Here is a 23,108-nt window from a genome sequence, read left to right as displayed (position 1 = left end):
CTCTTAAACACTCAACATTTTACACTAAAAACAAAACCAACAATATTTATCATCTGTCTGCTGGTGTGCAATATTTATTGCCAAATATTTGTAGAGCACATAACATTTAATGTATTTTATATAGACCAAGAGAGTCGAATTATTTTGTATAATTCGTGCCAATAAAGCAGCTAATCGTTATGGCAGCTGTTTGCATCTAATTCCTTTTGAACATTTCTGATGCTAGATTACCCCATTTACTTTTATTAAGTCATAATGAAACTATTTTTTTAGACCGCACACGTATAACTTAACTTTATAAATGCGGAGTTTCAAGCAAGCGATATATATCGAGCTTATAACATACTGGCTGCGCCCCGCCGCTTTCATCCGCGTAAATGACTGATTTTTGACACTCTCGTCTCAAAAACAGCAAATGCAACATTAACTTTAAAGATTCAAACGACTGAATACTTTACATTGTACTTTCATACATTAAGACTCATAGTCGAACTATACTTCCACAAAACGCAATGTACTTTGCTATACCTGAAAAATGAACACAGCCAAGGTCACAAGCAATAGCTACTCATCCATAATAACTATCATTATCGTATTGGACGGAAATTGGACGTGAACGAAATGATCAAGAATAGGATCGACAGTTTTATTCGCCATCCGACGGGGTGTAATGGCATCATCCCCGTCTTGATATCGTTAGGTCTATAGCGGTGTTATGGTCTAAATCAACTACAGCCAAACTGAGTAGAGAAACGTTTCAATTACACTCGACTTATTTTAAAAATGCTTTATACTAATATGATACCATTAAAACTACAAAAATTTGTAAATCCCCTTATAAAAGATGTTTTACATGCTAAAAAGTCGAATATATGACAGAAAGGATATCTTTTACCTACCCTTCTGAAATTACCACTTTGTAAAGGATGGGGGCTATGAGACGCTACATTGAAAGGTGATCTCTCTAAGCTATTGGACGACATTAGAACAAATAAAGCTATTACAAATTATGGCTCATTTCATTTTATTAGTTTGATTATAGTGGATGTTTATGTCCAAGATAGAACTTATTCAACTGGATGGATGGTTTAACTCTCAATTCCATCGTACAACATTTTTTTTTATTAGGTATATATTGTTTAGCCACGTAAAGAATGTCGCAAATACTATATTAAATGTAATATGTATGAATATGATATGTTGTATGAATGAATAAATTTTTTTTATTGATAACCAAAAATTTAAAACTGAAAATATATAATAATTATATAAATATATTGTATCACACTGCCACTGCATATGGCGCAATACTTTACCAAATCAATAATGTTATTCTGTATACAAATTAACAAATATATTATTTAGTTATGTTTATACTTAATTTTAAATTCACTTATAGGTTCAAATTATTCTCATTATTGAATGAATATTCTTTCATACTATAATAATTTTTGTCCTGCAATAACGTACGTAATTATTTTTCTTTTTTAAGTTTCATTGTTAGCTGTTTTTTTTTTTTTGGCAAATGGTTATAAGTAGTGATAGCAAAGCAATACGCATTGGTCAATAAACACGTTTAAAATATAGACATGCTAAACACAAGACATTTTATTTCTAAAATAACGGATTACAATTATCAAGACAAATATAGGATAACGAGGAGCAAATCGACTAGCGTACTATGTTGTCCGTGAACCACCGAATAGACTCGCTACAATTGACTTTAGTGTTTCCCACTCAAACAGAAACAGACTATGCAACGACTTTCTTGCATGCATGCATATAGGTTAAATATTTGTTTGTAAATGTATCAAGGTAAGATGGTTTTGATTTAAACAATTCGCACAGTCACGTCCACCCGGTAACATACAATTTATTTTATATTTGAATATGAGTATGACTAGACTTTTGGAGTTATATTTTAGTATAAATGAGTTATGCATGTTTTGCTTGGGGCAGGGCAGCTGATATTGAAATTATATTTGTATTGCAAAAAAGGGACATACGTTCCGTATATAATTTATGTGCTCGGGACTCATTAAGAGATCTCTTTAAGAGTACTGGTATCCTTACTGTGCCGTAACAGTATATATTTAATAACATTTTACACGTACACAATAACATCGACTTACATACAAAAGTAGGTGATAGACATAGTTATAACACGAGGAACAGAAATAAAATTGCAATGCCTGTTTTCCGGCTTAGTAAAGTAGTTAATTTATGGGACAAGGTATACGCTTATACAATAGAATTCCTCATAGTATTAAATCGTTTAGTAGTGCTAAATTCAAAAACTATATTAAAAATGTATTAGTACAGAGGGCCTACTATAGCATTAATGAATATATGGAAGATGACAATCCATGGAATGTTGTAGCTTAAGAACCACAGGTCTGTTCATTGGCATCATTGTTATTATGTACATATTACATAATATTATGTAGAATTAAAAATTTTATTACTTCAAAAGAGCAACTACAGAGTTTCTTGCCGGCTCCTCTCTGTAGGAAATGCCTTCCGAACCGCTGGTAATTGTTATAACTGTGTAATATTACGACGATTCAAAAGTGCTTCTATAACAAGTTAAGTTGAATGAATAAATGTTTGAGTTTGAGTTTGAGTTTATGGATAACTCAATTACGATTTTCGGAAACCTGATAGTTATGAGCGTCGTCGGTAGTGATCATTCCGACTACAAATCGTTAGGAAAAACAAGTTTGGGGGAGGGACCTAAGGTTCTCCAATACAGTGACTGTAGAATACTGGTAAAGGCACAGTATCCAAGAACATTTTCATATAATGTTATTTTAATTCCTGCGAATGTTCGATAATTTATGTTCGGCGCAATAAACATAACAATTGAGCTGTAACATTTTGTTGTGTCTTGTGTGACATTTTCTGCTTTTATTCGCTTACGTTACACAAAAAACACTCCTTGGTTTTAAAATCATGAACGCATGTTAAAAAACATCGAGATTTATGATCGAAGAGCGGTTCGATAAAATTAAAAAAATGTCGAATGTTCGATTTTCTGTTACAAGTAAGATAGGTGCATACTACATTTACATTTTCCTTTCATACATGTACATGTATAAAACAATTATTTAACAATTCTATTAAAATTATACCATTCCTAGGGAATTCCACGTCCACTTAACATACTTATTTCATAATATACATAAAAAATTATCAAATTGGTAGGTTTAACTAGGTAAAATTGTCTTTCAAGAGAATAGCTAGAGCATTTAATGATACACAACTAAATAAAGAAAAATAACATTATGTAACATATTCATTGTAATCAAATGAAACATTTTATTTACATAAAAAATAATTCCAAAAAAAACATACAATAGAATAAATAGATATACTTTGAGAATTTTTTTTTCCTGCCTCGTGATCAAATTTTTTCTATTCTTTCAAAATTTCTCATTTATAAAAAAGCATTTTAATGCTATAAAACTAAAAATTAAATAGATATACTTTACTGAACAATTCACCAAGGCAAGTCTATAAAATTTAATAAATATTGAAAAAAAAAATTGAAGCAGTTTAAACAATATATATATATGTATAACATTTTATTTTAGTATGTACATAGGAGATATTCATAAATGAGATATTTTTAAAACTTTTCTGCAAACTTTCAATATGATGTTAAAAGGTTTTACAAAAATGAATTTCACGTGAGATTCTTCTAATTTTTTTATGGTTGAATTTCTTAAAGGATATTTATTTTTGCTTGTAAACAATGCAAATTGGAACCCACCATTGTTTTCCAAGTTACATTCTTCGAATCCCCTCCATTGCATGAGATAGATGATTGAGAGATGTGGCACAACCCCCTCCACATAATTAATGGAGAGCTCCTTACAAATTTCTGATCAAATTGTTTTGTTAATACTTTTGAAATTCATTCATTTATTCATTGATTGATTTAAAAAGGTAATACTTGATGTGATACTTCTCTTTGTTTGAGAAAATATTTGAATATGAGTTTGAGTCTGAGTGACACAACTTTGTAAGCAATCCCCCTTGAAATCTCTGATCGCAAATTTTTTTTGTGTCTATATAATTATACATGTAAACAAAAACTAATAGCTACTTGTCTTATTTTTTCAGGTACGTTATAATTTAAAGTTTTCAATTAATAAATTTTTGAATACCAATGAAGAAAACAGGAGGAGGAGGAGGAGGTGGTAAATTTATTAAAATTATGAATTTTGGACAATGTTTTGAAACCCACTCAGGGTTTCAAATCATTGTTTCTACATATTAATTAATATAGAGTATTTAACTACTTACTGTTGACGATACGCAATGTAGAATCACCACTTTTTCACTTTTATTTACAATTTATTGTCATAATATAAAAAAAATCTGTTTTAAATATAAATTTAATTTTACTGCAACTTATAACAACAAAGTTCAAATTTGTTACATTACATGTTTGACAGTTGGCACTTGGTAGATTTCGTCAGAGTTGCCATGTTTGTTTATATCGTTGGGTTCATTTGTCACACAAATACTAAATGTAAAAAGTTACTTATATAGATCCTATTATATTTTATAATTTACTAGTTGTTCGCTCCGGCTTCGCCCGTGGTACATAGCCTATGTGACCCAGTGAAGTTGCAGCGAAGGCTGAAAGAATTTTTGTACCTAACCGGTTCAGTAGATATTTGTTGGTATGTAATATTTTTGATTCCAGATCAAACCAGGTGAAGCTGAATAAAGCGGCTAGTTGTAAATAAGTAAAGAATTGAAATAAAGATACAAAAATATTTGCCTTACATAACTGTTTCAAAATTAAAAGATAAAAGACAAAAATGAATAAAAAGCAGCAACGATTTGAGTTAATTACTATTTTACAAATGTATAAATAAACATGCAAAATCAAAAGTATATTTTTCTTTTTAAATGCTTGTTTTGTCTATGAATATTTTTTAACTGTGCTGGCTATTTGTGGACTAGGATTGGACGCGATATCCGTCACTGTGTTCCCCTCCATTTCGTAAGCCGATTTATGTTTTGATTTCAAGTGTATTATTATTTTATTTCGTTAGGAATTTATTTAATTTCAACATAACTATACAATAAAAATGACTTGGGGATTCGTAACGTGTGGTCCTAACGAGGCGCTTGTAGTTTCTGGTGAGTAGTAAACTAATGATGATGCACCGATAGAGATAAGTGTACCTCAATTATTATTTGTTTCAATTCCGTTCTGTTTCTCTCGTATTAGTGTTATATCATCTGTAGCGAATCTTCTGTATCAACATATATGTAAAGTATTATTATTTAAAATTCGTTTTCCAGTTGGCAATGCGAATTAATGTCATGTTTTCCTCAAATCCTAATTGGACTTATTAGCTTCTTCCATAATACATCTAGCTTCATGAGCGAATGTGAGTCATATCTGCGTAGCGAATTCATATTTAAGACTGTTTCTCTAAATAAAAAGATGTAAACATTCAGATCATGTCATATATTCTTATTATAGTTAGTAATATGTTACCTCTTAGAATACATATAAGACTGAAAATATCGTTCATATAACAAATATTCAACCTTTTTTTGGTTCTTAATATTTGTGTGATATAATTCTGAAGTATTGTCCTTCAAATATGTTAAACTTTTATAAAAAGGACAGCTTAATGTATCTCTTACTCTTATTTCTTCTTCTATATCTTTGGGATCTAATACATCAGCTTATTAAAGTAGTGTACATTTAAACATGTTCTTGATTATAGATTAAAGAAACTCAACTGTGTAGGCATTTATTATAGTACAAATTATATAATAATATGTACAACCCAAATATATTATTCTGGAAAAGAAATAGCTGACGCCTACATGGTGTCATGCATCATTCAGTTATGGAATATTGTTTCCAACTCCAACTTTCACATACTGTAAAGGTTCTAATCTAAGATGCTTGGTATAATTAAAAAACATGTCACAAACCATTTACAACTGTTGCATATAAATCTCAAAATACAAACTCTTAAAGATGAAATCAAAATCTTGATAATCATTTGAACATTGTGGCTATAAAACACGACTCATAATTCGTGGACTGAGGAGAAATCAGCTATAGATCTTTGAAATATTGAAATAAGGTTTATTTCTAATTAATTGATATAAATAAGGTAATTGAAACTTGACATATCAATTACTATCTGCCAAATGTGCTTCAAGAACAGTTTACAATTATAAAGAATGTTTTTCATATTATTTATTAAAAATTATAATAATTAAATATTCCTTAGTGTATAAACACATTTAAATAGTGGACTTTTAAACTACTCACTACAAATGAAAACATTGTAAATTTTGGTGGTTCAAATCCACCTTTCCTAATTCAGAATTGTATGTATATATTTTTTTAATATGCAAGACTACATTTTGGGTTACAAATAGCAAAATTAAATGTTATTAATACTGCAGCTTTCATCTAATCTTAAATTACATTTTAATCAAAAATAAATTTAGATATTTAGATTTTATTTTAAGTTTGTATGCTTGCAAAGCCACATTTGCGAATTATACATTTTGATGTACTGTGTGATCCAACTCGGAATAAGAGAACATCATAGCTGTTAATATGAACCAATTATCAATCTAAGTTTAGCGTAAAATTTTTATTTTAATTTAATGGTAGAAGTAAAAATATCATAATTTTTATGCACATTAATTGTAGCACATTGCATAATATGCAAATGAAAATTGAGTCTGTTACACCGTTAATAACTAAAAATGATTAGAAAATTTATTTAAAACTTTTTATACATATTGACCACCTCCTTGGTACAGTGGTTAATGTATTACCATAAGAGTTTGAATCCCGGTAGGGGCTCAATAAAATGTCTCGGTCTGGTAGAACACAGAAAGCAGCTCACCTACTTGTTCATAAATAAAAATGATCTGTGAAACAGATATATTTAATCTGCCCCATACACTAGGGTACATGGAACTCCATCTGTATGCAGATAATTTGCCAAAAATATTATAAATTATCTTAAAATATGTTACATAATATGTGTGCAACATTTAAAATTATTTACTTGCGTATGATCTGTGTGTTGGACTTGGATATAACAGTATTTAATTTTTACTGTTGGGTACATGAAATAAAGTCCCAAAATATATACAACTTTATATTAATCTCATCTTGCAGGATGCTGCTATTCGAAGCCGCTGCTCGTGCCAGGGGGACGCGCGTTCGTATGGCCAGCTATACAACGTGTGCAAAGAATATCTCTAAACACAATGACCTTGCAAGTGGAGTCGCCTACCGTGTACACAAGCCAGGGCGTGCCTATATCGGTGACGGGCATCGCGCAGGTAATTAGTCCAATGCGATAGTCATTGTGGTATTGTTCTGACCTTAATAATGGTGTCAATTAACCAACAAGTAAATGGATATTGCATAGAATAGGACAGTTGCTGTGGTTAAATGTATTAATTTAATTTGCTGCTTAATGAAGCAATTGTTACTAGGAGTGTTATATTGAGTAGATTTTCTCTTCTACTACATTTTCGACTTTAAATGCATCGGTATATAAAGCCGAAAATGTAGTTCTCTTATAGAATACATTCTGTTATAAAATACACTTAAATGCCTTTAAAATAAGTCTATTATACTGTTATTCTGAGTATAATGTGACTTGTTTAGGTGTAGGACATGATAACTTCAATTTCTTTTCAAAACTCCGTCCAGAAGGGCACAGGGGCTTGACCCACTTACCGTTATAGATTTAACAGAAAAGCAGTTTTTAAATGAGACATTTATTTCATCTCCTATACCTCACAATAGACAGCAACCATATTTCTATTCTCCCTAAGTTGGGAAGGACAATAAAGAGGTCTTGTTTAGTTATACCTTATGTTTATACATACTTCTAATATTACAGGTAAAAATACAAGGTCAGAATGCAGAGATGCTCTTGTCAGCCTGTGAACAATTCCTTGGAAAGTCAGAGCAGGAAATTCAACATATAGCCCTAGTGACCCTCGAAGGTCACCAGAGAGCTATTATGGGATCTATGACAGTCGAAGAAATATATAAGGACAGAAAAATATTTTCGAAAAAGGTGAATTCAATTTTTATGGTAATAGTATTAATCTTTAGGGTGTTCTTGTTCCGATGAGATATGATTACAAAATTGTGTAAAACATAACTTATCTTGATATGCATACATATTACACATTCTACAAATAACTCTAAAATATTAATTATGTGTTTATAGGTATTTGAGGTGGCATCTAGTGATCTTATTAATATGGGAATAACAGTTGTATCCTACACACTCAAAGATATCAGGGATGAAGAGGTAATGAAATAAGTATATTTACTATGTACTGTAGATAAATGCTTAATTTAATTTATTATTTACTCATATTTGCCATTAAATAAGGTTTGTAGAAATGTAAACATCATTTTTATAACTCAAACTTGATTTTTGAAAAATTATTTTGGCATTGCACTTAATTACAGTTTTAACAATGACAATAAATTTTAGCATTAGCCAATAGTTTATATGAACATGTATTTGTACTTTAGTTAAATATTTTTCTTTTACCATGGCATGGCATGACAGGAAGCTAAGGTATGTTTTATTTTAGTAACTTAGAAATATGCTCTTAGAATTGGGTTACATTTTAGTCAGCTGGTTCACTAACAATTTAAGCTGAAAGAGTGCATGTAATTCATTAATTTACAGTGAAGACTGGTACTTGTTAAGAAAGAATGATAATGAGAATGAAGTTTATTAATTTTTTATACATATATACAATAACTTATGATGATTGTCTGATGAGGGCCTGTAAATAAATGAAAATATCTATTCCATATATTAGCACATTAATCCTACAATGTCAATTTTCACCACATTCACAGTATAACATTTAACAAGAAGAATAATCGTCAAAAGTTATGTAAGCAATTACAACATCAGTCATACCATAAGTATAAATATTTTCCTTAGATATGACAATGTGTGAAAAAAATAAAAAAGGGCAAATCAAATAATAATTATTTAAAAAACTTGACATGGGTGAGGAAAACACCTTTTATCTCTGAGGGCACAAGAATATAAATAAACAAGTTTTTGAAGCGAATAGATGTTACGCATTTTGATACGTATGTAATGTTAGCCTAAAATTATTATTACAATTGAATCAGTATGGTTGCTTGGATTCTTTGGCAAAATAATTCATGGTTTTGCTTATAAAGTCCAAATTAAATAATTTAGTTTTATGCTTTTTTTGCGTTTTCGGTGGCATTTAGTTTCATTCGTTGCTTTAGAAATAAATACACTTTTTTTAATACAACAGAACCAATATAAAGAGATAATGGCCAAAATGTTGAGGGCTATTGCTACATCTATAGAAGAAATTTGAAAATATTTAACAAATGAAATATGCAACTTTAACTTGGTTTTCTTATAAAGCATAGAAAACTTTCAAAGAACCTATTCAAATACTCTAAAAAAATACACAGTTTTAATTAAGACTGACAACTGACATTAGCTTATTGAAAAATAATAAAATACTTTTAGAAATCTTATATATAAAATTCTCGTGTCACAATGTTAGTCTCTATACTCTTCCGAAACGGCTTGACCGATTCCTCTAAAATTTGGTAAGCATATTGGGTAGGTCTGAGAATCGGCTAACATCTATTTTTCATACCACTAAACGATAAGAGTAAGGCAGAACAGCGTTTGCCGGGTGCAGCTAGTAAAATTATATGATTCTTTATATAAATATGTATATTATTCAATGTTTAGTACGGATCCAATGTTATAAAGAAACACGATATTACCCAGCTTGCACCTATACAGAATTTAAATAAATGTTTATACTTGTAATACATAAAAAATAAAATACATATATTTTCGAATCAATAGAAAACAATATGTGCCTGAATTTTATGCAATCGCACGGTAATATTTGTAGAGAACTAGCTCTCCGCCCGCGGCTTCGCCTGCGTGGAATTGGGTTATATCGCTTAAAACTCCTATCATATTTTTCGCGATAAAAATTATCCTATGTCCTTTCCCAAGTTCAGTTCTGCCTTCATACCAAATTCCAAATAATTGTTAATGTCCAAATTCAGTGGTTAAAGAGTGAAAGCCTGACAGACAGACAGACAGAGTAACTTTCGCATTTATAATATTAGTAGGTATAAACATTATATTTATTACTTATATATTAATGAAATGGAATACTTGACAGGGATATCTAAAAGCGTTAGGTATGGCTCGAACAGCGGAAGTGAAACGAGACGCTCGTATCGGCGAAGCGGAGGCTCAAGCCGAGGCGAGGATTAAAGAGGCAATGGCGGAAGAGCAGAGGATGGCGGCCAGATTCCTCAATGATACTGAAATATCGAAGGCACAAAGGGATTTCGAACTGAAAAAAGCAGCTTACGACGTGGAAGTTCAAACTATTAAGGTGTTGTATGCAAATTTTGTTGAGCTTCAGATAAAACTAAAATATGTACTAAGTACTTTTTAATTTGTTATATTAGTTACTTACATAAATTTTTTTAAATCTTGTTATCAATATCTGATTCTGTCGGATTATTATAAGGCAATATATAAAACATTTTTCTATGCTTATCTATGAAAGTTTCAACAATTAATATACGAATAAAGGTAACATTGTATTTAAATAAGAAATATATGAAGATCTTGATTTTGTTTTTGCCTTTTGATTCAATCTTTATTATTCAAAATAGGCGGAAGCTGAAATGGCATATGAGCTGCAAGCCGCTAAAACGAAACAACGCATCAAGGAGGAGCAAATGCAAATCGCTGTTGTGGAACGCTCACAGGAGATCAACGTGCAGAAGTGGGAAGTGCAACGGAGAGAAAAAGAGCTAGAGGCGACTATACGCAGGTATTACTAATAACTTATATTTATAACTAAGGGAACGTACCCATGCTACGTAACGCATTTAGGAGGAATGGGAGAAGGATGGTTATGGAGGGGGGAAAAATAGGTCACGTAGTATGGATACGTTCCCTACATGGCTATAGAAATAATATTATACTGCATCTGCATCGATCTTCAAACGGACCTTAATCGGTTTACAGAGTACTGTTTACGTAATAAACTTGATCTCAACGTCTCCAAATGCTATATCTCCACCTACTCCAGGAAAGCCACCACTATCTCTTCCCCATACACTCTTAATGATACCATTTTAACACGTTTTTTCTCAATAAAAGATTTAGGCATAACATTTGATTCAAAATTTATTTTCGATCAACATATAAACGACATAGTCAAAAAAGCATCTAAAGCCTTAGGCTTCATAATAAGGATATCTTCTCAATTTAAAAATATTAAAACTATTAAAATTTTGTATTGCGCTTCCGTCCGTAGTCATCTCGAATGTAATTCACAAGTCTGGAATCCCATTTTTAATACATATGTAGACAGAATTGAAAACATACAGAAGAAGTTTTTAAAGTATATGCAGTACCGCTCAAAATGTTTTCTATCAGACTACACCAGCCGTTGCAAAAAATTCCACTTGCTGCCGTTATATGAGCGTAGGCGCATCGCTGACCTAGCATACTAGCTGCGCATAGTGAACGGATCGGTCGATTGCTCCGAGTTGCTAGGCGACATCGGGCACCGAAAACATCCCAACCCCCTGCGAGTCCCAAAGCTACTTTATATCCCCCCCAGTCATTCCAAATACCGTCAAAACTCCTTCCTAATCCGTTCAAATAGAAATTTCAACCTTCTAATGAAAGGAATGAATTTTGACCTTTTCTATACCACGGAACATAAATTAAGAAAACATATGGCTAATGCCTTTTTCAAGCATTGAATATGCGGGATTATAATTCAAACGACGTTTAATTACATTAATGTACAATGAAACGTAAAACAAATATATGTGAAAACTTGTAATTGGCCTCATTCTCTTTTATCATTTTACTACATTTGTACTTATAGCTGTAAGTTTTCTTTTAATTAAATAAATAAATAAATAAATAGTAACACTGAAAACCAGCTCTGTGTGAACAAAACTGCATCACGAATTGACCTCAGTTGGTTTCTTTTTCAAGGACTCTCTACCGTGCAAATCTCTTTGTTATTTTGTATCGTTATCTTTATTTCATTGTTTTATTTGCTTCTTTTTAATACTGTCCTTAAAATAAAAATATTTTATTTTCTTTATTTCTTTGTTATATAATTATATCTTTCTTTGTGCAGACCGGCAGAAGCTGAGAAGTTCAGGCTAGAGAAGCTCGCCGAAGCGCACCGGCTGAAGACGGTTCTCGAAGCTGAAGCCGAAGCTGAAGCTGTCAAAGTCCGTGGAGAGGTATGATCAGATGGGATTAAGTAGATTTTATGTCAGTGGGCAACCGAGCAAAGGCAAACGTGTAGCTCGCTCTTGAGTGAAAAGAAAAGGATTGATGGAAAAAAATTGAATGGGATGAGTGAGAAAAAGGCTATATAATAATATTATACGGGCATAGTCTTCAAACTCAAACTCAAAAAATGTTGTTATACGCTGACATCCATACGTAATAGCTATCGAAAAGAATACTATCTTTATTAGAGCAACTGATGGCAAAACAACAATTATAGGTTTTTTTTATCGTTTTATTTTTTTACAAACGAACAAGTGAATATAATTCTTATGATGACGATTGATGATGATGATGACGAATCTTTATAATATGTCAAAATCCTTCCAACAGTTTGGGCTGTTGTACGTCCGGCTATATAACATAAAGTAATAGTATATTGGTTTCTATTCAAACAGGCTGAAGCATACGCCATCAAGGCGAAGGCGGTGGCTGACGCAGAACAAATGGCGAAGAAGGCGGACGCTTGGAAGGAATACGGCTCCGCTGCTATGGTGGATATGATGCTGGAGACTTTACCACGGGTATGTTTCGAATCTTTTGTATCACAGTAAAGTTATTTTCCTTAATCTTAATTCTTCAAACTTGAAAAACAAAGAGCATGCATAGATGGTGCCTTATCCATGTTTCTATAATGGTTATAATATGTACTTTTGAAAGTACTAAGGAAATTCCATATGTCCACATACAAAAATTTGAAATTTATATCAGCACTTCTACGATGACAATTTTCTTAAAAACATGTTTGGCCTTTTATTTTTTTAGGTTAGGCCTTCTTCTTTCTTTCTTTCTTTCTTTCTTTCTTTCTTTCCTTATTTGCAAAGTGATCGTAATTGTAATTGAAATTGTTTGTTAGGTACATTGACAAATTGGTCAAGGACACAAATCAGTCTCGATGATAACTTAAATGTGTCAGACTTGTGAAATAACCCAATTTATTATAAATTCGATTAAATATATTGTATAAATTAAATTTACAAATTTCCCGCGCAAATCTTGTTTTCCTCATTTAAAACGCATTGTTTATAAATTCTTGCACTTTACGACGTATTGATAATGCATAAGATATTGGCTGTTATATTTGAATGAAGCAATTTATATAACTTGTTAGTCTGTTTTCTGTGTCCATATAACTTTTATATGGCAGTATTATGCAACCAGCTATGGTATATTTGCATTGATTTTTTTTTGTCTTTCGGGAGTTATGATATGTTAATTAATTAATACACAATATGAGGCTAGTAAACATACAAAATTATAAAACGACAATTTAAATATTGTTGTATTTTAAATGTTCGCCTATGACGTTTGTCTATTGCTTATAAAAATAAAATCCAAAATATCTATACTAATGGTATAAAGCTAAAAAGTTTGTTTGTTTCGGCGATCGCGCGTATCTCAGGAACTATTGTCCGATTTGAAAAATTATTTTATTGTTAGATAGCCCATTTATTAAAAGAGCGGGGAACAGCTAGTAATTCAATATTTCCGCTACCGCAGTCTTATCGCTTGAACCAGTATTACTCCAGTATTACGTCTAGAAATTCGTCGAATACATTCATTATCTAGTCCTATCATTAAAACAAACACACACGTTGTTGTGACTTATGGAAACCGTTCAATACGTTTACGGTTAGTTCCATAATGTGTGCGGTAAATTGGAAAATAAAGCTTAAAATATACGGCTGTAGTAAACGTTATCCGTGCGTTGTTTTGTTTCTTTACGTTCATTATAATACATTACACGTGACATACTTCTGATTAAATTTTGTCAGAATGTAGTATCGTTATCAGAGAGTTTGTGGTGGAAAATAGGATTTTTCAAAGAAAATTGAGCGTGGCGGCGGAACATTTCACACTTTTATTTGTTTTCATAAATAATTAATGTCACACAGAAAGGCTCGTGTTTTAATTTTCACAAAAATAATAATAATGCACACACGATTGCACGCTCAGTGAAGGCTACAAATCGATTAGTAAATAATAGTGGCGTTTAATACGTCACATGTTCACGATTTACACAGCTCAGATAAATTTAGATTTTCGTATTATTCTTGTGAGGTTGATGTTATGTAACTTTGTATGTCGAGAGATTTTGACGAATTATTATTAACTAAAATGTGATCTCATGTTCATAAATAAACAAGTGAGATTGTTGTGACTTTCTTAGCGTCAGCTGCTTTTTTATTGATTTTACAAAAAACTAAAGATTTTGCTTGTTTTGTAATTGCCATTTTCTTAAATTAAATGTATGTTCTTTCTTTATTGTATGTATATATTTAATAAGATACGTAGTTTTATTAGAAATGGGTTCACCTTTATTTTTTCTAATACTTAATATTATGAGATAGAACTCTTATTCTATTCTAGGTTATTAATTAGAGCCAGTATAATAATTCTCGGAAAAAATAGTACATCTATAATCTTCTATTAATATGAAAATGGGTTACTGGTCTAAGCATTCCTTATGAATAATATTTTATACGAGTTGTAAGCGGATTTGTATTATAACTACTAACTACTATTACAAACATTTTTCGAAAAACTTTTAAAAAATTATAATTTTATAAATTGCAGAAACACATGATAAAATGATTGAACACCATTCACAAGAACATATCCACAAATCCTTACTTATATTACAATTAAAAAGCTAGTATGAAATATCGCGTCGCACTATACATTTACTTACGCTGTTATTATGAACGTATCACAACAAAGATCTGATTCTCCTTTAAATATACCAAACATACAAGCCAAGACGATATGTGTAATGTACCTACTTCATCTACATAACTTACATCTTCGATAATATATACTATAAATTTATGAACTTTGTCTGTGTCGGGAATTTGTATGGAATCAATATTTATAAATGCCAGACACTTTGGCTCTAATCTTGTTTTTGCTATACAAACCAAGAATTTATTACCCTAAAAATAGTTCTGATAATCTATTATCCATTCAGCCGGCTAGTAGTAGCTAGTATTTATGTATTATTATTATTTTTTAAACATCGATGAAACACTAAGTACTCAATCTCGCCACCAGGTGGCAGCAGAAGTTGCGGCGCCACTGTCGCAAGCGCGCAAAGTGACGATGGTGTCGTGCGGCGGCGGCGAGGTGGGCGCCGCGAAGCTCACCGGCGAGGTGCTCAGCATCGTGCAGTGTATACCGGACCTTGTCAAGGGCGTCACGGGGGTCGATATATCCAAGATTAAGGTGAGTGTGCACCGACTTTTGCGGTGCAGTTTGATGGCAGCAAGGGTGAGAGTGCATTGACTTTAGCGGAGCAGTTTAATGGGAACTGCAAGGGTGAGTGTGCACTGACTTTAGCGGAGCAGTTTAAAGGGAACTGCAAGGGTGAGTGTGCACTGACTTTAGCGGAGCAGTTTAAAGGGAACTGCAAGGGTGAGTGTGCACTGACTTTAGCGGAGCAGTTTAAAGGGAACTGCAAGGGTGAGTGTGCACTGACTTTAGCGGAGCAGTTTAAAGGGAACTGCAAGGGTGAGTGCTCATTCTGGGATTGCATCAGCTATCCTATGATAATGTTGTGTACCGGACGGGCGACCTTGTGACGGGCGACGGGGGTCGATAATATGACCATGATTATTGACTTCGGTAGTAGTAAGAGCGATTTTTTTTTTTATATATTATGACGGGCAAACGAGCTACTGTTTCGCCTGCAAATGTGTTGTCCGGGTCGTATGTGAAGAGAAAAGCGAGGAAAATGATACGACCCTCTAACTCCCCCACTCACCGCACGAAACAGTAAAACTCATATTCTACCGGTTCACGCCGATCTCCTGTGGGGGTGTGGTACTGCCCCGCTGCGAGCTTGCCCAATTCGTGCCGCAACGATCAGTTCAATCTACTTTATTTATTTTCATAACAAATGAATTGCGTCCTTCAGTACTTTAGAAGATTATATTTGACCTTGTGAAGGACGTTAGGAACGTTACTAGAAGATATCGAAGATTACAAGGTCAATCTGTAGCTTATTAGGAAAATGTTATGTCTTCATTGATTAGTTCCATTTACACCATTCAACTTTCATAAACTAGATCTAATCATTATGATAAGATCTAATATTTTGCTATGTTACATTAAAGATAATACAAACAATGTTAATCTATTAATTGATTGGAGATAAAGGCTACTATAAATGTGCTGTTTTAAGGGTTTTATAATATGGGAGGATTAAAATATTCAATATTAAAGTAATTTTTAACCCACAACTAATTTTTCTTTTTTTTGCGTTTTGATTACGAATGATTATATTAATAAAAGCATATACTTATCCCAAAGTTTCAAAATACAAACAATAAAACTTGCTATAAATAGATCTTAAAATACTTTTGAACGAGGTCATGTAAGAGCTCTGAAATACATCGCGTTAATATATTGGTAGAATTATACAAATTAAGGTGAGTCTATAAATGTATTTATTTGTATATTGCATTATATATGAAAACGAGTACAAAAATAAAGATGAGTAGTATGCCTTTCCAAAAAAAAAAACTTACAATATAGGATAAATATAAGGTGAAGATAGCATTATAATATGTACTATAACAATCATCAACTTCTTACTGCAATCATAAGGTATGTATACACATTTATACGTAAACTAAAGCTATTTATAGATAACGATTATAAGCTAACAGTATAAAAAATCAATAGCACTTATCTTCCTCATAACAACGTGTCCAAAGGAATAAGTTTTCTGTAAATGAATTTGAAACGCCACACAAATCATTGGCACGTAAGAATAAACAGCGTATCTATGTCTATAAAAATGCCACAAAAAATTCTCATTGAAACAGGAATGTAGCGATCCAGTAATTATTCCTTTAACATTTCACCTTATCCAAAGTCAGTCATTGTTATTCTTGATAACAATGTAATTACAGTATATTGCGTGTATTAACAGGTTTTCCTCTACGACTTGTATAGGCTAATAGGTAATTATTTTTCGTATAGCATATCAACGATAACGAATAATACCTAGGATATTTTCTGATGTTCATTACTGTATTACAATATGAATTCTTAATCGATCTACTGAAATTTAATATTTTGCAATATTGGTAATGTGATAAAATAACATAATATCTAGAGTAAGGGTTATCGTAAGGTTGCACTAGTCGTGGACGCGAATTATATGCGGGCGAAGATAAAATGCATGCAATCGCTCGTTAAATTTCCTTTTTTTTTTTTTGATTTGACAATTTTTTGACGTGACAACGTCTTAAATTAGGTTGCGGCTCGGAGTCACTCATGAAAAAGTGTAACGCCCGGTAACGTTACGATGAGTCACCGAACTATGATCGGTCCGCCGCGCGCGCAGCACTAGAGAATTAGGCGCATTGAATCGGCGCGTGCTTGTGTCTCTGTCTCTGTCTTTTTAGTAAACAAAATATATTTTCTATAGTTAAAATTTGTGCAATTCTTATTTTCATTCAATTCCTTGTTCCTATTGTGCAATTTAATAATATTCATATCGATAAATACTCTACCGAGAAAAAGACGTTGTCACGTAAAATCTTCGCCCGTAAAACCGACTTTACAGGCAACCAATTTTCATAGTATCCTTATATAATATATATAACAGAAACAATAACGACGAAGTAGGTCCAGAGGATATAGCATCCAGTTCACACGTGATGCTATTATCAAGGGAAAGGTTTTAATTGTAGAATGCAAAAAAAAAAATCGTATATAGTTAATTAAAAGATATGTATAATTAATTGATTAGGTGGTAGTTGTAATTGTTGAATAGGTAATATTATATCGGTAGGTTATATTTATATTGTTTTTAAGTAATATGACACAGATAACGTCTTGTGTAAATGGCATACTTAATTTATTTGAATAATAAAATATGTTATTACCTACAACTACTTCTTTTATTGTTATCTAGAGTGATTAACAGGTGAAAAAAAAAATTAATCGTTTACGCAATTTTTTAAACACAATTAATAACTTCCGAAAATAAAATACTTCTTCTTTATAGTACTTAAAGCTCAATATAAGTGTCTTATTTATATGAAGCACTAGATGTTCGCTACGGCTTGGTCCTAGTTACATATAATATATCCTTTGTGACTCAGAAAAGTTGTAGCTTTCTAAAGGCGAAGGAATTTTTGAAATCGGTCCAGTTGCTTTGCGTGAACACGTTACAAACATATAAAAATACAAGTTTCGTCTTTGTTATATCAGTGTAGATATCAACTTTATTTAGACACATTAATTTATTTTCCTTAAATATTTCAGCTAGCAACATCAAAATATACGACGATTTTTATATCATAATACCGACGGCGCTCTCGACGAATCTTGATGTCAAATGTTATCTATGAAAAATCTCCTAGAGATAACCTAACAAGTGCTATTCAAATGAGAATATATGAAGCCACTACTTAAGTTCGTTAAATAACAAGCTAAGCAATTTATTTTCTTGTGTGTCATTTTTATGGACGTAGAAATGTATTTGCATTTTTAACACCTCAATACTAACTTTACTACACCAATAAACTACAGTAATTAATTTGCCAGATATAAAAACCTGAAAAAGATAATGTTAGATATAATATCTAGAGTATACTTAACATTACAATTAATTTATCGTAAAGCTTAACGACTATTTTATAATTAATTCACTTTCATTATATTTTATTCAGAAGGCAAATGCACTGTGAATAACGATCGACAAACTTTCGCTTGATATATGTTTTGGATACTACAAATTACCCCTAGTTCTCTGTACATCAGTAACAATATTATAATATTTCTTATTAATTTATTTGTGTACGTCTAACACCTCACACGGAAGCAAGCGGCGTTTACGGCACGACAAAGTCAATGTTAATTTGTCTCTATTATCTTGTTCAATTGTTCGTTAAATCAGTACGCAAACGTCGGTTGTGTTATAATATAATATTCACAAATTCACTAACGCTTGATACTAACCCGGTTGGCGGTTAGGCTATATCGGAACCGACGCCGGTGCCGACGCCCACAGCCCGCGGCGACTCCGCGAGGAAGGTCCGATAACTCAACATTGGTCACAATTAGATAATGCTCGTCGAGGTAAATATAGCAGCTAACTGCATGGATACAACTAGATATATAACTATCCACATATGAGTTTAAATATCGAACTCTGATAGGGAATCGCTGCATTACAAGTAGCGTTTTCGAACGCGTGGTAACTTTTCATCGATCTCTCTTTCTTACAAATTTGGCTAATGAGGCGATGAAAAACAATCAGCCCTAATCTGTAGATTTGGGTTGATAGCTTATATTAAAATCCGGCCATTAGTAATCTTAGTGTATAACTTTGAACGCTTGTTTGTTGATATAAGATTTCTTCATTCATTCATTCATTCGCTTGGCAGATGGCAATACCACAACAAGTACGTACGTACGAGATGAAGACTGTACGATAATCTAATATATAAAATTCTCGTGTCACAGTTTTCGTTGCCATACTCCTCCGAAACGGCTTGACCGATTTTGATGAATTTTTTTGTGCTTATCCGGTATCTATGCGAATCGGCCAACATCTATTTTTCATCCCCCTAAATGATAAGAGTAAGGCAGAACAGCGTTTGCCGGGTCAGCTAGTATGCATATAAATATCAATATATAGATATAAATTCACAGATAATTATTATTATCTGTGAGTAATTATTCAATATCAAATTTGATATTTGATGCTATCTATGATAAACTTTATTAAATAATGATCAATTATTCTTCTCTACGATTAACATGATCGCAGAATATTTGATAATTTTATTGTACAGATTTAAAGATAATGTGGATAGTTATGTATATTTTATGTGAATTTATTAAAAATTCGGTTTTGTGTGCTTTGTAATACTAGTGTCTAAATAATAGATCCATCTTATAAAATAGCTGTTGTAAAATATGTTCTATTAGAACATAGCTGATGTCGATTCTCAAAATATGTCTAGTCATACGTAGCCTACGCTTGTTCTTGTATTAGTAGCTTTGTGCCAGTGCGAATTCCCTAAAAACTTATGTAGTTGTTTCCGAGGGCAGATTTCTAATTAAATTTTCATATAAATATTGTAATTGTAGCTGTTGTTTGTTAGATTATGCCTGACCTTTTTGATGCTTTTGATACGCAATTATTTACGTAAATCGTGTAATTGTGGTTTTATCTTATGCAATATTTCGTTTAATCATCGTATATATGTTGCATTATTTTGTCGTTGTTATTTAATATAATTTTGCATGACGTACGAGTAGAAACCTACCAGGCATGCGTATTCGTTCGGACACTGATTCTTTATTGGTTTTTCCAACATGATCAAATATAAAGTAACCTTGTTGTAAAAATAAGAGGAAATCAATATACTTTCTCATTCATATAGTATGCTTTTCTGTTGTATATATATATGAATGTTTTGGATTTCCGAGGGCCGGAAGCAAAAATTGAACACAAAATATATTGCTAACAATGTTTTCTTGTTCTCAGGGTATCAGCGCCGCATAAGCAGTCTGTAAGTAGAAGTAAAGAGTGTGTACTAGCTTCGAGTGACATAAACGTACCGAAATAATATATTCTACTTCCAACGATTTAAGTGCTACTTCCTACATAATATGTACAAATAAATTATATTAAAATAGATCAGGTTATTTCGTGAATGTTTTCATTATATAAGTACATATAAATATTTTGCAGTAATGAAAACAGTACAAAGATATGGCTAAGCATGCGTTGACAGCTCGGTGGGCGTAGGACAAATGATTTGTTGAATAAATTACGACCAATCGCCTAAATGTTCTCAATGTAGTTTACAAATGACTGTTATACTAATGAAGAAAAAAATAAACTTATATTTTTTTATTTAGCTAACTGTCGTTAGGGTATTAAGACAATTTGGTGTTCATAAGAGGCAGTTTAGAAACTCATACGGTAACTGCATTTGTAGACATATTTTTGTTTAGATTTTGTAATGAGATGTACCATAATAATTATTTTTTACTATTAATGAAGTAGTGGAAAGCGCTAGTTTAGGCTATGAACTAGGTAATTGGGAAAGATCACGTTTTACGTAATCTCGTATAATATTTCAATAAAAAAAAGCTTTTATATTAGTTACACGGAGATGGCATTGCAAAATTATTACTTAGGTTTTTAATTAAATACAGTAATATCGGAAAAGCAGGATGTGATTCAGAAATGCATCGAATCGAATTTTAAATGTTTTATATTACGTGCGAGCTTTGATAGAAACTAAATAGCGGAAGATACGACACGTCCTTATATCTATATCTAAAAAGTGACAATGCACAACGTGTACGCACATACATAACTATGAGTCAATTTCAAGATGTCGACCTGACTTATATTAGTATTTATAATTATAATTTTGTCTTCTATTATTTTTTCGTGAATTGGCCGACTGGTTAAAAGTAATTCCGCGAAACTACAAGGAAATTGTGGCTGAATTTCATTAGGCGAATTATTAAAGGGTCTTGAGTAATCTTTCCATGAGTTATACCCTCGACGTGCTATCTTCCGATGTTTTGATTTTTACAAAGCGTGCGAGTGAACTAGCGCTTTTAATTCCATAATTAAATTTTTGCTAATGTAACATTTTGATGTAATAAATTTACTACTATATATTTATCATAAACTCGACGTTTTTTTCCATATTGTCGAATTCGCAGATTTTTCCTTTATTATCAAAAAAATTCTCATAGTTTGTAGGATAGATACATTTTGCTAAAATCTCAGTACTAATTAACAAAGGAATAATTTTGTAAAAAAGATCGCAACAAATAGGGTACGCTTGGTTTTCTCCTTTTGGCTATGTTTTTAAAATTATAAAAAAACGAATCTCCAAATTTATTCAACCCGATCTGAGCGTGTAACTAACCTTAATAAAAAAAATATTTGATTTCAAATGCATATATACCTACATAACAAATTGTATCAGTTAGATTGACTTATGTTCAGTAGGTATATATGGCCAAAGAAAACACGAAAAATGTTTATGACTACATGCGAATGTATGTATCTACGAGTAACTTCTTACCTAACTCGACTTTTTTTTTTAAATTTTAACTTCGCCTAAACCATATAAAATGAATTGTGCGGATACAAGCATTTTTTCGGGATCCGGTGCCATATTATGAAATATATTATTATTTATTCATTGTTATTTTTCTTTTATAGCTTTAAGGATCATTTTAATATTATATTAATTTATTTTGAGTAGCACCTGTACTTTGTTTGGAAACAAACAATTTATTGAGGTGCTCGTATTCGTAACTAATTAATATTTTTGCACAAATTGTTTTCGATTACCACCGAATGTATTAATTGAACTTACGAAATTTGTTATGCGAATTATTGTTTTCCACTGAACGAGTTAAAAATAATTTCCCAACGTGGATTGTATGCGATTGCAGGAACTTCGCAGAGAATGATGTGAGGTGGAACATAATAATTAACTTGGCGTGTAAAAAACGGTTTTGCTAAATAATTTTCCATAGATGTATGTACGGTGTTAAGTACTAAGATATTGTTGCACTGAGAGTGGCACAATTCTTATCTGTGTGTTTCACATTTTTATTCATGTGTATGGACGTGTTTTCTATTCGTATTATATTCAGCAAAAATTGCTTTTCTTTTGTTTTATTTCACCCACTCCCACTCAACCCTTG

The 23,108-nt window shown here is 31.8% G+C and overlaps 1 protein-coding gene across 3 annotated transcripts; it reads left to right on the top strand.

The window, feature by feature from the left end:
- The first annotated feature begins 4,966 nt into the window (after positions 1–4,966).
- On the top strand, positions 4,967–23,068 carry LOC119835580 (flotillin-1). Of its 3 annotated transcripts, XM_038360490.1 has the most exons (11): positions 4,967–5,157; positions 7,184–7,350; positions 7,920–8,099; positions 8,256–8,339; positions 10,246–10,464; positions 10,751–10,911; positions 12,244–12,352; positions 12,800–12,925; positions 15,453–15,623; positions 19,389–19,493; positions 20,911–23,068. In XM_038360490.1, exons 1-10 carry the CDS (start codon positions 5,106–5,108, stop codon positions 19,455–19,457), a joined length of 1,338 nt encoding a protein of 445 aa, XP_038216418.1. In that variant the 5' UTR covers positions 4,967–5,105; the 3' UTR covers positions 19,458–19,493; positions 20,911–23,068. The 3 variants fall into 3 exon arrangements, with proteins under 3 accessions (XP_038216418.1, XP_038216419.1, XP_038216420.1); XM_038360491.1 differs by lacking the exons at positions 19,389–19,493; positions 20,911–23,068 and adding an exon at positions 18,678–18,814; XM_038360492.1 differs by lacking the exon at positions 19,389–19,493 and having other exon boundaries at positions 4,968–5,157.
- Positions 23,069–23,108: the final 40 nt, after the last annotated feature.

This window comes from Zerene cesonia, chromosome Z (genome assembly GCF_012273895.1).
Source record: "Zerene cesonia ecotype Mississippi chromosome Z, Zerene_cesonia_1.1, whole genome shotgun sequence".
NCBI classification, from domain to species: Eukaryota; Metazoa; Arthropoda; class Insecta; order Lepidoptera; family Pieridae; genus Zerene; species Zerene cesonia.
The sequence above is the reverse complement of the archived record's forward strand: the minus strand, read 5'-3'. Positions and strand labels throughout refer to the sequence as shown.